The 14,891-nt window shown below is 57.7% G+C and overlaps 1 protein-coding gene across 1 annotated transcript in view; it reads left to right on the top strand.

Annotated features, from left to right (window-relative positions):
* Positions 1-14,891, top strand: part of SCRIB (scribble planar cell polarity protein) — a 131,652-nt gene that overhangs the window by 28,130 nt on the left and 88,631 nt on the right. The window contains exons 4-6 of the mRNA XM_075315980.1: positions 1,959-2,015; positions 13,631-13,694; positions 13,780-13,854. Coding sequence (XP_075172095.1) covers positions 1,959-2,015; positions 13,631-13,694; positions 13,780-13,854 — 196 coding nt within the window. The remainder of the gene's footprint in view (positions 1-1,958; positions 2,016-13,630; positions 13,695-13,779; positions 13,855-14,891) is intronic.

The following is a 14,891-nucleotide window of genomic DNA, read 5'->3' as shown; positions in this document are numbered from 1 at the left end:
CTCCCCCCCCGCTTTCCTGCCTCGTTCCCCGCTTTCCTGCCTCGTTCCCCGCTTTCCTGCCTCGTTCCCCGCTTTCCTGCCTCGTTCCCCGCTTTCCTGCCTCGTTCCCCGCTTTCCTGCCTCGTTCCCCGCTTTCCTGCCTCGTTCCCCGCTTTCCCTGCCTCGTTCCCCGCTTTCCTGCCTCGTTCCCCGCTTTCCTGCCTCGTTCCCCGCTTTCCTGCCTCGTTCCCCCCCGCTTCCCTGCCTCGTTCCCCGCTTTCCTGCCTCGTTCCCCGCTTTCCTGCCTCGTTCCCCGCTTTCCTGCCTCGTTCCCCGCTTTCCTGCCTCGTTCCCCGCTTTCCTGCCTCGTTCCCCGCTTTCCTGCCTCGTTCCCCGCTTTCCTGCCTCGTTCCCCGCTTTCCTGCCTCGTTCCCCGCTTTCCTGCCTCGTTCCCCGCTTTCCTGCCTCGTTCCCCGCTTTCCTGCTCGTTCCCCGCTTCCTGCCTCGTTCCCCGCTTTCCTGCCTCGTTCCCCGCTTTCCTGCTCGTTCCCCGCTTTCCTGCCTCGTTCCCCGCTTTCCTGCCTCGTTCCCCGCTTTCCTGCCTCTGTTCCCCGCTTTCCTGCCTCTGTTCCCCGCTTTCCTGCCTCGTTCCCCGCTTTCCTGCCTCTGTTCCCCGCTTTCCTGCCTCTGTTCCCCGCTTTCCTGCCTCTGTTCCCCGCTTTCCTGCCTCTGTTCCCCGCTTTCCTGCCTCTGTTCCCCGCTTTCCTGCCTCTGTTCCCCGCTTTCCTGCCTCTGTTCCCCGCTTTCCTGCCTCTGTTCCCCGCTTTCCTGCCTCTGTTCCCCGCTTTCCTGCCTCTGTTCCCCGCTTTCTGCCTCTGTTCCCCGCTTTCCTGCCTCTGTTCCCCGCTTTCCTGCCTCTGTTCCCGCTTTCCTGCCTCTGTTCCCCGCTTTCCTGCCTCTGTTCCCCGCTTTCCTGCCTCTGTTCCCCGCTTTCCTGCCTCTGTTCCCCGCTTTCCTGCCTCTGTTCCCCGCTTTCCTGCCTCTGTTCCCCGCTTTCCTGCCTCTGTTCCCCGCTTTCCTGCCTCTGTCCCCGCTTTCCTGCCTCTGTTCCCCGCTTTCCTGCCTCTGTTCCCCGCTTTCCTGCCTCTGTTCCGTCCGCTGTCCCGCTTTCCTGCCTCTGTTCCCCGCTTTCCTGCCTCTGTTCCCCGCTTTCCTGCCTCTGTTCCCCGCTTTCCTGCCTCTGTTCCCCGCTTTCCTGCCTCTGTTCCCCGCTTTCCTGCCTCTGTTCCCCGCTTTCCTGCCTCTGTTCCCCGCTTTCCTGCCTCTGTTCCCCGCTTTCCTGCCTTGTTCCCGCTTCTGCCTCTGTTCCCCGCCTTCCTGCCTCTGTTCCCCGCCTTCCTGCCTCTGTTCCCCGCCTTCCTGCCTCTGTTCCCCGCCTTCCTGCCTCTGTTCCCCGCCTTCCTGCCTCTGTTCCCCGCCTTCCTGCCTCTGTTCCCGCCTTCCTGCCTCTGTTCCCCGCCTTCCTGCCTCTGTTCCCCGCCTTCCTGCCTCTGTTCCCCGCCTTCCTGCCTCTGTTCCCCGCCTTCCTGCCTCTGTTCCCCGCCTTCCTGCCTCTGTTCCCCGCCTTCCTGCCTCTGTTCCCCGCCTTCCTGCCTCTGTTCCCCGCCTTCCTGCCTCTGTTCCCGCTTTCCTGCCTCTGTTCCCGCTTCCTGCCTCTGTTCCCCGCCTTCCTGCCTCTGTTCCCCGCCTTCCTGCCTCTGTTCCCCGCCTTCCTGCCTCTGTTCCCCGCCTTCCTGCCTCTGTTCCCCGCTTTCCTGCCTCTGTTCCCCGCTTTCCTGCCTCTGTTCCCCGCTTTCCTGCCTCGGGCCCGTCCTGCCTTGCCACACACAATTCCTTTTTGTTTTGGGGGGAGTGTTGCGCTGTGGGTAGATTGTGTCCGTTCCTTTTCCTCGTGGAGTTATTACTTTTTCTATTTCTAGTTTGGCGAACCTGGTGACTTTGGAATTGCGAGAAAATCTCCTGAAATCTGTGCCTGAGTGAGTATCGGGGGTCCGGTGCTGTGGGCCGCCCCTCTCCCCCCATGACGAGCGTCACACGTGATCCTGTGTGTTATCTGGGCTATGGGGGCCCGTCTGAGCGCTGCGTACGTTGTGTGTATGCCGTCTGGACACTGTGTACGAAGTGTATGCCGTCTGAGTGCTGTGTATGCCGTGTGTATGCCGCCCGAGTGCTGTGTATGCCGTGTGTATGCCGCCCGAGTGCTGTGTATGCCGTGTGTATGCCGCCCGAGTGCTGTGTATGCCGTGTGTATGCCGCCCGAGTGCTGTGTATGTCGTGTGTATGCCGCCCGAGTGCTGTGTATGCCGTGTGTATGCCGCCCGAGTGCTGTGTATGCCGTGTGTATGCCGCCCGAGTGCTGTGTATGCCGTGTGTATGCCGCCCGAGTGCTGTGTATGCCGTGTGTGTGCCGCCCGAGTGCTGTGTATGCCGTGTGTGTGCCGCCCGAGTGCTGTGTATGCCGTGTGTATGCCGCCCGAGTGCTGTGTATGCCGTGTGTGTGCCGCCCGAGTGCTGTGTATGCCGTGTGTATGCCGCCCGAGTGCTGTGTATGCCGTGTGTGTGCCGCCCGAGTGCTGTGTATGCCGTGTGTATGCCGCCCGAGTGCTGTGTATGCCGTGTGTGTGCCGCCCGAGTGCTGTGTATGCCGTGTGTATGCCGCCCGAGTGCTGTGTATGCCGTGTGTATGCCGCCCGAGTGCTGTGTATGCCGTGTGTATGCCGCCCGAGTGCTGTGTATGCCGCCCGAGTGCTGTGTATGCCGCCCGAGTGCTGTGTATGCCGTGTGTATGCCGCCCGAGTGCTGTGTATGCCGTGTGTGTGCCGCCCGAGTGCTGTGTATGCCGTGTGTGTGCCGCCCGAGTGCTGTGTATGCCGTGTGTGTGCCGCCCGAGTGCTGTGTATGCCGTGTGTATGCCGCCCGAGTGCTGTGTATGCCGTGTGTACACAGTCCAGCGCTGTATACGCCGTCTGAGCACCGCGCTGTGCAGCCCTGGTGAAATGCCGGGTTTAGGTCCTGTAAATAATCCCTACTACAAGAAACCTTTCAGTGCTGTCTCCCTTTAGGCCTCATCCACACGCTGCGTCTTTTACTGCGGTTTTTGTGAAGTTTGAGGTCACTCGGAGGCCCCCGGCCGCTCCTGCACAGCAATGTCTGAGGTGTCTGTCGCTGTCCGCACGGGGCATTGTTTTTGGCTGCATTATTGAAGACGCAGCATGTGAATTATTTTGCAGATTGGTCGGGGGGGATTGCTGGTATCGGGGGGAGGTGATTGCTGGTATCGGGGGGGGGGGGGGGATATTGCTGGTATCGGGGGGGGGGGGATTGCTGGTATCGGGGGGGGGGGGGGATTGCTGGTATCGGGGGGGGGGGGGATTGCTGATATCGGGGGGGGGGGGGGAATTGCTGGTATCGGGGGGGGGGATTGCTGGTATCGGGGGGGGATTGATTGCTGGTATCGGGGGGGGATTGATTGCTGGTATCGGGGGGGGGGGATTGCTGGTATCGGGGGGGGGGGGGGGTTGGTTGGTATCGGGGGGGGGGGGATTGATTGCTGGTATCGGGGGGGGGGGATTGCTGGTATCGGGGGGGGGGATTGATTGCTGGTATGGGGGGGGGATTGATTGCTGGTATCGGGGGGGGGGATTGCTGGTATCGGGGGGGATTGATTGCTGGTATTGGGGGGGGATTGATTGCTGGTATCGGGGGGGGGGATTGATTGCTGGTATCGGGGGGGGGGATTGATTGCTGGTATCGGGGGGGGGGGATTGATTGCTGGTATTGGGGGGGGATTGATTGCTGGTATCGGGGGGGGGGGATTGATTGCTGGTATCGGGGGGGGGGATTGATTGCTGGTATCGGGGGGGGGATTGATTGCTGGTATCGGGGGGGGGATTGCTGGTATCGGGGGGGATTGATTGCTGGTATCGGGAGGGGGGGGGATTGCTGGTATCGGGAGGGGGGGGATTGCTGATATCGGGGGGGGGGGGCGAATTGATCGCTGGTGTCGGGCCGGATGTCAGTCCTCATATAACGTCATTAATCTGTAAGTCACAGTGACATGATCTACATTTTGTCTGAAAACGATTGATAACCTGAAAAACACTTATGACTTCTCTTATTTTCTATTCCGTGTAATTTGATGATTCTGTGGTTATTTAAAAAAAATCAATAAACTATTGAAACTCAAAAAGAAAACCCCAAAAACCCACAAACACAGAAATAATCTTTTATTTGAGTAAAAGACAGAAAAGCCCTCTTTCACCACTTTATTAACTCCCTAAAACACCCCTGCAGGTTCGATGAAATCCACACGAGGTCCCCACGACACTTCCGGCTCAGCTACATCTGAAGCTCACAGCGAGCGGCCATAGAACATGACCACCCCGCTGTGAGGTTCAGGCAGCGACTGACGTGAGCCACGTGCTCAGCAGTGACATCACTCAGGTCGGTCACAGGTGGAGGACTCCATCTGTGGCCATGGCTCACTTCAGTCGCTGTCTGAACCTCACAGCGGGCAGCCATGTTCTATGGTCAGTCGCTGTGAGCTTCAGATATTTCAGTTGTGGGGCCCTTGTGTGGATTACGTCAGACCTGGAGGGGTGTTTTGGGGGTTAAGTGGTGAAAGAGGGTGTTTTTTTTGTCTTTTTATTTCAAATTTCAAGGATTTTTGGGGTGTATGTGTTTATTTACTTTCACTTACAAATTACAGGGGGTCTCAGACGCCTGCCATTACTAATCTAGGGCTTAGTGGCAGCTGTGAGTTGCCATTAACTTCTTATTACCCTAATTGCCACCGCACCAGGGCAACTGGAAGAGGCGGGTCCAGCTCCAGAATTGGATCATCTTATGGATGCGCCACTTCTGGGGCAGCTGTGGGCTGCTATTCTTAGGCTGGAAAAGGCCAAATAACCATGGCCCTTCCCACCCTAATAATAAAAAGATGCACTTAGAAAAAAGATGCAGAGTGCGGACATAGCCTTACTGTAGCACAGAGAAGAGAAAATGTTAAATAATGCTGTTGCATAAATCTGCACACCCTTACACTAATACTTTGGTGAATTTCTGGAGGGGTTGGGTTGGGGGGTCTATCACCTCTAGCATCTCTGTTCTTTGCCCCGCCCCCCCATCTGTCAGATTGCGGGGGTCTCATGTGTACAGCGCCCTCTTCAGGTCTCCACAGATCCCCTTGAATGTTGCTGTCGCCTCTCCGCAGCCTCTGCACCAATATTCTCATCTTTTCCCTCCCTCGCGGTCACGTTCCACAGTGAGACCTTTGCTGTGTTGTCGGCTGTTTACAGAAAATGTCAGGAAATCAGCGACACTTTCTCTGGGGATAATCAGATGTGAATGACGGCGGCCGAGCGCTGATACTGTGTGTGAGGTAAATCCGGAGATATGACGATAAATCATGATATTCAAGTTATGTCAGGAAGCCCTCTCCTGGTGTCACCCCCCCTTTCCTTCACACAACTTGTTTAGCAACCCATCCCATGGCCATCTCCTGTGATATGGAAATTAGGTGATGTGGGAACAAAGGACACAGGATGACTCCCTGCCGTCACCCTGTAACAAGAGTTGTATCTCATTATAAGGCTCTGGAACTATCCAGACAGAACGACTCCAGTAAAAAATGGTTCATATCTCGCAAGCCATATTTCCGATAAATACGGCAACCATAAAAATGGTGTTTTCGCATGCGGACGATGCTGGCACACCTTTTTTATGGGAGCGGGAGCTTGGGAAATACCCCAGGCGTGATATCAGCCAATGTGGAACTAGTAGACAAGTCATGAAACCTCTCATTCTGTAGCTAAATTCATAACTGTCACAATGAGAGCATTGGCGTCCGCCTACGACGCTCCCAGGCCAAGTTATGGCCATATTCCATGTTGTGGATTGTCCATAACTCAAGCCAGGGGTGGAGCAGTGCTCCCTCTGAGGTCACGAAGGTAGGAGGGGACCTGGATGTGCCCAGGTTGATAACCCTACTTCGGCCATTTTCCAGGGTTCTTTCGCTGGGGGTCACGTGCAGGAAACATCTGCGGGAGTTCCTAGAAACCTGGTCTACAGCGCCCCCCTGTGGCCAGACGCACAAGGTAACTGATTGAATTGCATACCTGTTTGTAACCCATGCTTTATCTGTAACTGTACTCTGACATATGTATATTCTGTAGATTCCCTATTGTATATATTGTAGTTTCTAGTGTGCTTTAGGCTGATTAAATTATATAATTAATCTTGGGCTGTTCTGTTATCTCGATCTTGAATCCCACGTCTGTGTGTTCGGCTAATAGTTACCGTGAAGCGGTTGGTGGCAGCGAGTTTGTGCCAAGGATTATTGTGGGGAGGCCAGTGAGATTCAGGGAGGTTTTATATATTCCGCCCGCGGAGGTCGGGGGAATATATACCCTACTCTCACCGGGGACCCTTCAATAATCGGCATAAGTAGTATAGCGGCCTCCTTGCTTATTGTCGGGCAATTCCATAATTGGCCTGACTATAAGAGGGGCGCTAGAGAGCGCGTCACGTGCTCTGTCTGTCGGTCGGGAGGTATAAAGGAGGGGTGACCCCCACTTGTTACCCCCCGATTGTGACGTACTGGTAGCCAGCGCGGGGAATTTCTGAGTGACCCCCCCCGGTGGTTTGTGACATATTGGTGGCAAGCGGTGGGATCGAGATAATAGTGTGTGTGAGTGTGAGACCCATACTCCCAGACACTAAAGACTGCCTGCAGCAGCTGTGGCTGCTGGGGTCTTCAGACTAGCTCAACACTAGAGTGTCAGAGTGCAGATACGGTAAGGTGTGTGGAGGCATCAGGTGTCAGTTCTGTGTCAGTGACCAAAAGTCTGCAAGAATGGCTGATGGCACCAGGAGCAGAGCTAGGCAACTGGCCAATGCTAAAGCAGGAGCCGAAGAGAGGGAGGACGGTGCTGTGGACAGCAATGAGGAGGTTGCCCACGAGTCCTCCAGGAGCTCGACGCCAGAAAACAGCTCTGCAGAGGACATTGCACAACCTGGCACTGCTGGACAAGATGAGGAGCAGCTCACCCAAGGGTCCTCAACGAGCCAGATGCCAGCCCTCCGCTCTGCAATGGACAGTGAATCACCAGGCTCCGCAGCGGGCCGCAGATCACCACGTGCCATTCCACCGAGCCTGGGAGGCTCGGATAGCCTTCTTCAAATGGCTATGGCCCTTCTCCAGGCTGGAGACCAGAAGGGCTACAAGGAACTCCTGGCAGAGCGCAGGGCAGAGCGGCAGGCAGCGCGTGATGCTGAGGCTGCGGAGCGGCAAGCAGCGCGTGAAGAGCGCCAGGCAGAGCGTGAGGCTGCGGAGCGACAGGCAGACCGTGACTACCAGCTGCATCTAGCCAAGCTCCAGCCCTCATCAGCCACACGTGACCTTCAAGACACCAAACTTCCAAAGGTCCGTGTTGAGGACTTCCCAGTGCTGGAGAAGGATGGAGACTTGGACTCTTTCTTGACTGCTTTTGAACGGACTTGCTTGCAGCACCATCTGGACAAGGACCAGTGGGCCAAATACCTGACCCCCCGTTTAAGGGGTAAGGCCCTGGAAATCCTTGGGGACTTGCCTGCTGAGGCAGATCAGGGCTACGACACCATCAAGCGGGCCCTGATCCAACAGTACAACCTCACTCCGGAGTCCTACCGCAAGAAGTTCCGGACCCTGCAGAAGGGACCAAAGGACTCCTGGGCTGACCACCGGCGGGCACTTGCCCGAGCTGCCGACCACTGGACCCAAGGCCTGCAGCTTTCCACCGGACCAGAGATCCTGGACTTGGTCATCACGGAGCAACTCTTGTGGAACTGCCCTGAGGATCTCCGCCAGTTCATCCGAGACCAGAAGCCAAAGGGGTCCACGGCTACAGCTGCCCTGGCCGATGACTACACCAACAATCGGGCTCCTGAAGCCAGGAGAGCAGCCACCAGCAGCACCTGGAGAGGGGGTAAGATGAACTCTGCGACTGCCCCACCTGCCCCTAGACTGCAGGGGGTGTCCCCCTCAACTCCCCTCTCCAGGCCCGTGGCAGAACCAAGACGGTGCCACCAGTGCAACCTACCTGGACACTTCAAGGCCATGTGCCCTCAGCGTCCCAAGGCCCCGGCTCCGTCCCCGTCCCAAGGGCCGCCCAAGGTGTATTGTGTGGGTGGGGGTGGTGGTAGGTCCCTGGACAGCTTCCAACCTGTCACCGTCGGCCGGTCTGTGACCATAGGACTGCGAGACAGCGCCTCGGAGGTGACTCTGGTGCGGCCTGAGATGGTGTCCCCCCAAGACTTGATCCCTGGAAAAACCCTCGCTGTCTCCGGGATTGGAGGCATTGACCCGGCGCTGCCTGTTGCTGACATTTATGTGGACTGGGGCGCAGGGCGGGGGGTGAGGGAGGTGGGGGTAACTGATCGGATCCCTGCAAACGTGCTACTTGGGACAGATTTGGGGCAGATAACCTCCCAGTTTGGGCCCCCCCCAAGGGCTGAACCTTCAGCCCGTACTGACATGACTCCTAACAATGTTAATGTGTTATCTATGAATGATGTGAGAGAGGGGGGAGTGAACTCTGATATTTCTGCTTGCACAGACACCATAGACACACACACAGCTGCAGCTGTGACAGGGGAGGGGGTCAGAGAAAGGTGTGACAATGCCTCTACAAGTAATCAGCCTGTGAGCTGGGATCTGCTGCCCTCTGCAGGGATAAGCAGAGAGCAGGGTGCTGCAGGGGGAGGACCAGTGTGTGGGGTGGGGGCTACCACAGCAAATGTGGGGTCCCCAGAGATTTCACAGCGGGGTTCTGTTGCTGCAGGAGGGGAACAGGCAGGTGAGATTGGGGCCGGTCCAGGAGCGGAAGTGCTCCCAGGTAAGATCTCGGTGCATGGTTCCCCCACAACCGGGGTGTCAGGAAGCCAGGTCGGTCTGCCTGAACCGGCGACTTGGTCAGGAACGGAGGAGGAGCAGGCACGACCCACGGTCGCAGCGGCTGTGGCCGCTGTCACCCGCAGTGGGAGTGCTGGAAGCCAAGGGGCCTCCCGGAGGTCCGATAGCTCTTCCCCTTCTGACCAAGTGGCAGCCGAGTCAGGTGGAGGCCAGGACACAGGTCCCGGGGTACTGACTGAAGATGTGACAGTCTCGTCGATTCTGGCCACATCTAGTCAGGGGTTTCAGGCAGCGTTAGAAGCTGACGACAGCCTGAAAGCTCTTAAGGAGCAGGCGGCCCAGCCTCCCTCGGACTCGGACCCGGAGCGAGTGGTCTGGGACCAAGGACGGCTGTACCGGGCCACGGTCCAGCAGGGTTCACCGGAGGCGTGGCCCAGGGACCGACAGTTGGTGGTACCCTATCCGTTCCGGACGGAGTTGTTGCGGATCGCACATGAGATTCCGATGGCCGGACACCTAGGGATCGCTAAGACCAAGGCCAGGTTAAACCAGCATTTCTACTGGCCAAAAATGGGGGCCGATGTGGCTGCCTACTGCCGTTCGTGTGAAACCTGTCAGAGAGTGGGGAAGGCGGGGCCACACCCCAAAGCCCCACTAGTATCTCTGCCAATCATCGATGAGCCTTTCAGGAGGGTGGCTGTGGATCTGGTCGGCCCGCTGGCCATCCCCAGCAGCTCCGGGAAACGCTTCATACTGACGGTAGTGGACTATGCCACCCGGTACCCAGAAGCAGTGGCCTTGTCGTCCATTCGGGCTGACAAGGTGGCCACCGCATTGCTGGAGATTTTCTCCCGAGTGGGTTTTCCCCAGGAAATGCTCACTGACCGGGGGACCCAATTCATGTCCCAGCTGATGGAGGCCCTCTGTAAGCAAGTCCAGGTGCGACATCTGGTGGCCAGCCCGTACCATCCACAGACTAATGGCCTGTGCGAGCGGTTTAATGGCACCTTAAAGCAGATGCTTAAGATGTTGGTCGACTCCCATGGGCGTGACTGGGAGCGGTATCTCCCACACCTGTTATTTGCTTACCGGGAGGTTCCACAGGCCTCAACAGGATTCTCACCGTTTGAGCTCCTGTACGGGCGACGTGTGCGGGGCCCCCTGGCTCTGGTGAAAGAGGCTTGGGAAGGGGATTTGGCCACCCCTGGAGTGTCGGTTATCGAGTATGTCATGCGCTTCCGGGACAAAATGCAGGCCTTGACGCAACTGGTACACGACAATATGGCTCAAGCCCAGGCCGATCAGAAGCGTTGGTACGACCAGAACGCTTGTGAGAGGACCTACCAAGTGGGTCAAAAGGTGTGGGTACTGGTCCCCGTACCACAGGACAAGCTTCAGGCAGCCTGGGAAGGCCCATACCTCGTGTACCAGCAGCTCAACCCTGTGACGTACCTGGTCACCCTGGACCCTGCCCGTGGAAGGCGGAAGCCCGTCCATGTGAACATGATGAAGGCACATCATGAGCGGGAGGCATGTGCGCTCCCCGTGTGCAACCTGCCCGAGGAGGGAGAAGCGGAAACCCTCTTGGATATGCTAGCCCAGGTTAGGGCAGGCGGATCCATTGAGGATGTGGAGGTTGGCCACCAGCTCTTGGAGGACCAACGGTCCCAGCTGTGGGCCACCCTACACCCCTTCCGGGGGTTGTTTACCAACCAGCCCGGAAGGACTGACTTGGCTGTCCATCACGTGGACACTGGGGATCATCCCCCGATCCGGCGTTCAGCATATCGGGTCTCCCTGGAGGTGCAGCAACACATGCGCCAGGAGATTGACGAGATGCTGAAGCTGGGGGTGATCCAGGCATCCAACAGCGCTTGGGCCTCGCCTGTAGTCCTCGTCCCTAAGAAGGACCGAACCACGCGGTTCTGCGTGGACTACAGGGGGCTCAATGCGGTCACGGTCGCCGATGCGTACCCAATGCCACGCATCGATGACCTGCTCGATCAGTTGGCCGGGGCTCAGTACCTGACCATCATGGATCTGAGCCGGGGATATTGGCAGATCCCCCTGACTCGCAAGGCCAGGGAACGCTCTGCCTTTATTACCCCATTTGGACTGTACGAGTCCACGGTGATGCCATTCGGGATGAGGAATGCCCCTGCCACTTTCCAGCGGATGGTCAACACCCTGCTCAAGGGACTTGAAGGGTACGCGGCCGCGTACCTGGATGACATTGCCGTCTTCAGTGCCACCTGGGAAGATCACCTAGAGCATCTAGCACAGGTGCTCAGGCGGGTCCACCGGGCAGGTTTGACCATCAAGCCGGGCAAGTGTCAGCTGGCCATGAGCGAGGTCCAGTACCTCGGTCACCGGGTAGGCGGGGGAACACTGAAGCCCGAGCCTGAGAAAGTGGAGGCCATCGCATCCTGGCCCACCCCCAGGACCAAGAAGCAGGTGATGTCCTTCTTGGGGACCGCTGGGTACTATAGGAGGTTTGTTCCATGCTATAGTAGCCTGGCAAAGCCCCTGACGGACCTCACCAAGAAGAAGCTGCCCTCTGCAGTCGATTGGACAATGGACTGCGAGACAGCCTTCCGGGCCCTAAAGGACGCCCTGTCCAGCCCGCCCGTGCTACAGGCAGCCGACTTCACGCGGCCGTTTGTAGTACAGACCGACGCCAGTGACTTCGGCCTCGGTGCGGTGCTCAGCCAGGTGGACTCTGCGAGCCAAGAGCACCCAGTCTTGTACCTGAGCAGGAAGCTGTTACCGAGGGAAGTGGCCTATTCCACAATGGAGAAGGAGTGCCTGGCCATAGTGTGGGCCCTGCAGCGTCTGCAACCCTATCTATACGGGCGCCACTTCATCGTGGAGACGGACCACAACCCCCTCAGCTGGTTGCACACCGTCTCTGGGACGAATGGGCGACTGTTGCGATGGAGCCTTGCGCTCCAGCAATACAACTTCACCATTCGCCACAAAAGGGGCCGTGACCACGGTAACGCAGACGGGCTGTCCCGACAAGGAGAGGTCGCGGACGGGCGCACGGTGGAACACCGGAGTGTGCTGCCCCCTAGCGCCCTCAAAAGGGGGGAGGTGTGAGGTAAATCCGGAGATATGACGATAAATCATGATATTCAAGTTATGTCAGGAAGCCCTCTCCTGGTGTCACCCCCCCCTTTCCTTCACACAACTTGTTTAGCAACCCATCCCATGGCCATCTCCTGTGATATGGAAATTAGGTGATGTGGGAACAAAGGACACAGGATGACTCCCTGCCGTCACCCTGTAACAAGAGTTGTATCTCATTATAAGGCTCTGGAACTATCCAGACAGAACGACTCCAGTAAAAAATGGTTCATATCTCGCAAGCCATATTTCCGATAAATACGGCAACCATAAAAATGGTGTTTTCGCATGCGGACGATGCTGGCACACCTTTTTTATGGGAGCGGGAGCTTGGGAAATACCCCAGGCGTGATATCAGCCAATGTGGAACTAGTAGACAAGTCATGAAACCTCTCATTCTGTAGCTAAATTCATAACTGTCACAATGAGAGCATTGGCGTCCGCCTACGACGCTCCCAGGCAAAGTTATGGCCCATATTCCATGTTGTGGATTGTCCATAACTCCAGCCAGGGGTGGAGCAGTGCTCCCTCTGAGGTCACGAAGGTAGGAGGGGACCTGGATTTGCCCAGGTTGATAACCCTACTTCGGCCATTTTCCAGGGTTCTTTCGCTGGGGGTCACGTGCAGGAAACATCTGCGGGAGTTCCTAGAAACCTGGTCTACAGCGCCCCCCTGTGGCCAGACGCACAAGGTAACTGATTGAATTGCATACCTGTTTGTAACCCATGCTTTGATTGTAACTGTACTCTGACCTATGTATATTCTGTAGATTCCCTATTGTATATATTGTAGTTTCTAGTGTGCTTTAGGCTGATTAAATTATATAATTAATCTTGGGCTGTTCTGTTATCTCGATCTTGAATCCCACGTCTGTGTGTTCGGCTAATAGTTACCGTGAAGCGGTTGGTGGCAGCGAATTGTGCCAAGGATTATTGTGGGGAGGCCAGTGAGATTCAGGGAGGTTTTATATATTCCGCCCGCGGAGGTCGGGGGAATATATACCCTACTCTCACCGGGGACCCTTCAATAATCGGCATAAGTAGTATAGCGGCCTCCTTGCTTATTGTCGGGCAATTCCATAATTGGCCTGACTATAAGAGGGGCGCTAGAGAGCGCGTCACGTGCTCTGTCGGTCGGTCGGGAGGTATAAAGGAGGGGTGACCCCCACTTGTTACCCCCCGATTGTGACGTACTGGTAGCCAGCGCGGGGAATTTCTGAGTGACCCCCCCGGTGGTTTGTGACACTGTGTAACATGGGGGATGGGATCACTGATTCTGAGCACATCCACCGCCCCATTATAGGAGGGTGTGAACATTTATGCAACCGGATTATTGTACATTTGTTAATTTTATTTTCTACCTGAAAATATTTAGTTTTGTTTCTCGGTGGATTTATACAGATTCTGAGCCACATTAAAAAGGGAAAAGTCCTGAAATGTTTCTCCTTGGAACCATTTTGTACATTGCAAATCCGGTCATTTTATGAGGGGCGTGTAGACTTTTGTATCCAGCGTATGTTCAGCCCACAGCCCTTGTTCCAGTCTCAGCTCTTCATTATCTTCATGTGTCTTCCAGATCTCTATCATTCCTGGTTAAGTTGGAACATTTGGACCTGGGGAGCAATGATCTGCAGGTTCTGGTAAGGAGCCCGTGGTACCCCCGTTTATGTGGCAGCTGCTCGTATCCTCCATTGACAAGTCGTCCTCCGTTTTCTCCCTCTATAGCCGGACACGCTCGGGGCGCTGCCCAACCTGAGGGAGCTGTGGCTGGACAGGAACCAGTTGTCTGCATTGCCTCCGGTCAGTATTACGGGGATGGGCAGACCCCGGGGCATGGACGGGGGGATGGGACCAGTGGTGGCTGCTGTGGAGTCTGTCGTCTTGGTAGAATCTTCTCCTGCGGCTCTGGCAACGTCTCCTCCTCCTGCGGCTCTGGCGGCGTCTCCTCCTCCTGCGGCTCTGGAGGCGTCTCCTCCTCCTGCGGCTCTGGCGGCGTCTCCTCCTCCTGCGGCTCTGGAGGCGTCTCCTCCTCCTGCGGCTCTGGAGGCGTCTCCTCCTCCTGCGGCTCTGGCAGCGTCTCCTCCTCCTGCGGCTCTGGCGGCGTCTCCTCCTCCAGCTCTGGCGGCATCTCCTCCTGCGACTCTGGCGGCGGCGTCTCCTCCTCCTGCGACTCTGGCGGCGGCGTCTCCTCCTCCTGCTGCTCTGGCGGCGGCGTCTCCTCCTCCTGCGGCTCTGGCGGCGTCTCCTCCTCCTGCGGCTCTGGCGGCGTCTCCTCCTCCTGCAGCTCTGGCGGCGTCTCCTCCTCCTGCGGCTCTGGCGGCGTCTCCTCCTCCTGCAGCTCTGGCGGCGTCTCCTCCTCCTGCAGCTCTGGCGGCGTCTCCTCCTCCTGCAGCTCTGGCGGCGCCTCCTCCTCCTGCAGCTCTGGCGGCGTCTCGTTCGTCTCCTCCTGAGGCTGGCGGCGGCAGCTCGTTCGTCTCCTCCTGCGGCTCTGGCGGTGTAGTCTCGTTCGTCTCCTCCTCCTGCGGCTCTGGCGGCGTCTCCTCCTCCTGCGGCTCTGGCGGCGTCTCCTCCTCCTGCGGCTCTGGCGGCAGCGTCTCCTCCTCCTGCGGCTCTGGCGGCGTCTGCTCCTCCTGCGGCTCTGGCGTCTCCTCCTCCTGCGGCTCTGGCGGCAGCGTCTCCTCCTCCTGCGGCTCTGGCGTCTCCTCCTCCTGCGGCTCTGGCGGCAGCGTCTCCTCCTCCTGCGGCTCTGGCGGCAGCGTCTCCTCCTCCTGCGGCTCTGGCGGCAGCGTCTCCTCCTCCTGCGGCTCTGGCGGCAGCGTCTCCTCCTCCTGCGGCTC

The sequence above is a fragment of the Anomaloglossus baeobatrachus genome, chromosome 6 (assembly GCF_048569485.1).
Source record: "Anomaloglossus baeobatrachus isolate aAnoBae1 chromosome 6, aAnoBae1.hap1, whole genome shotgun sequence".
Lineage (NCBI taxonomy): Eukaryota > Metazoa > Chordata > Amphibia > Anura > Aromobatidae > Anomaloglossus > Anomaloglossus baeobatrachus.
Note: the sequence above shows the minus strand (reverse complement) of the source record. Positions and strands in the feature narration are given on the sequence as shown.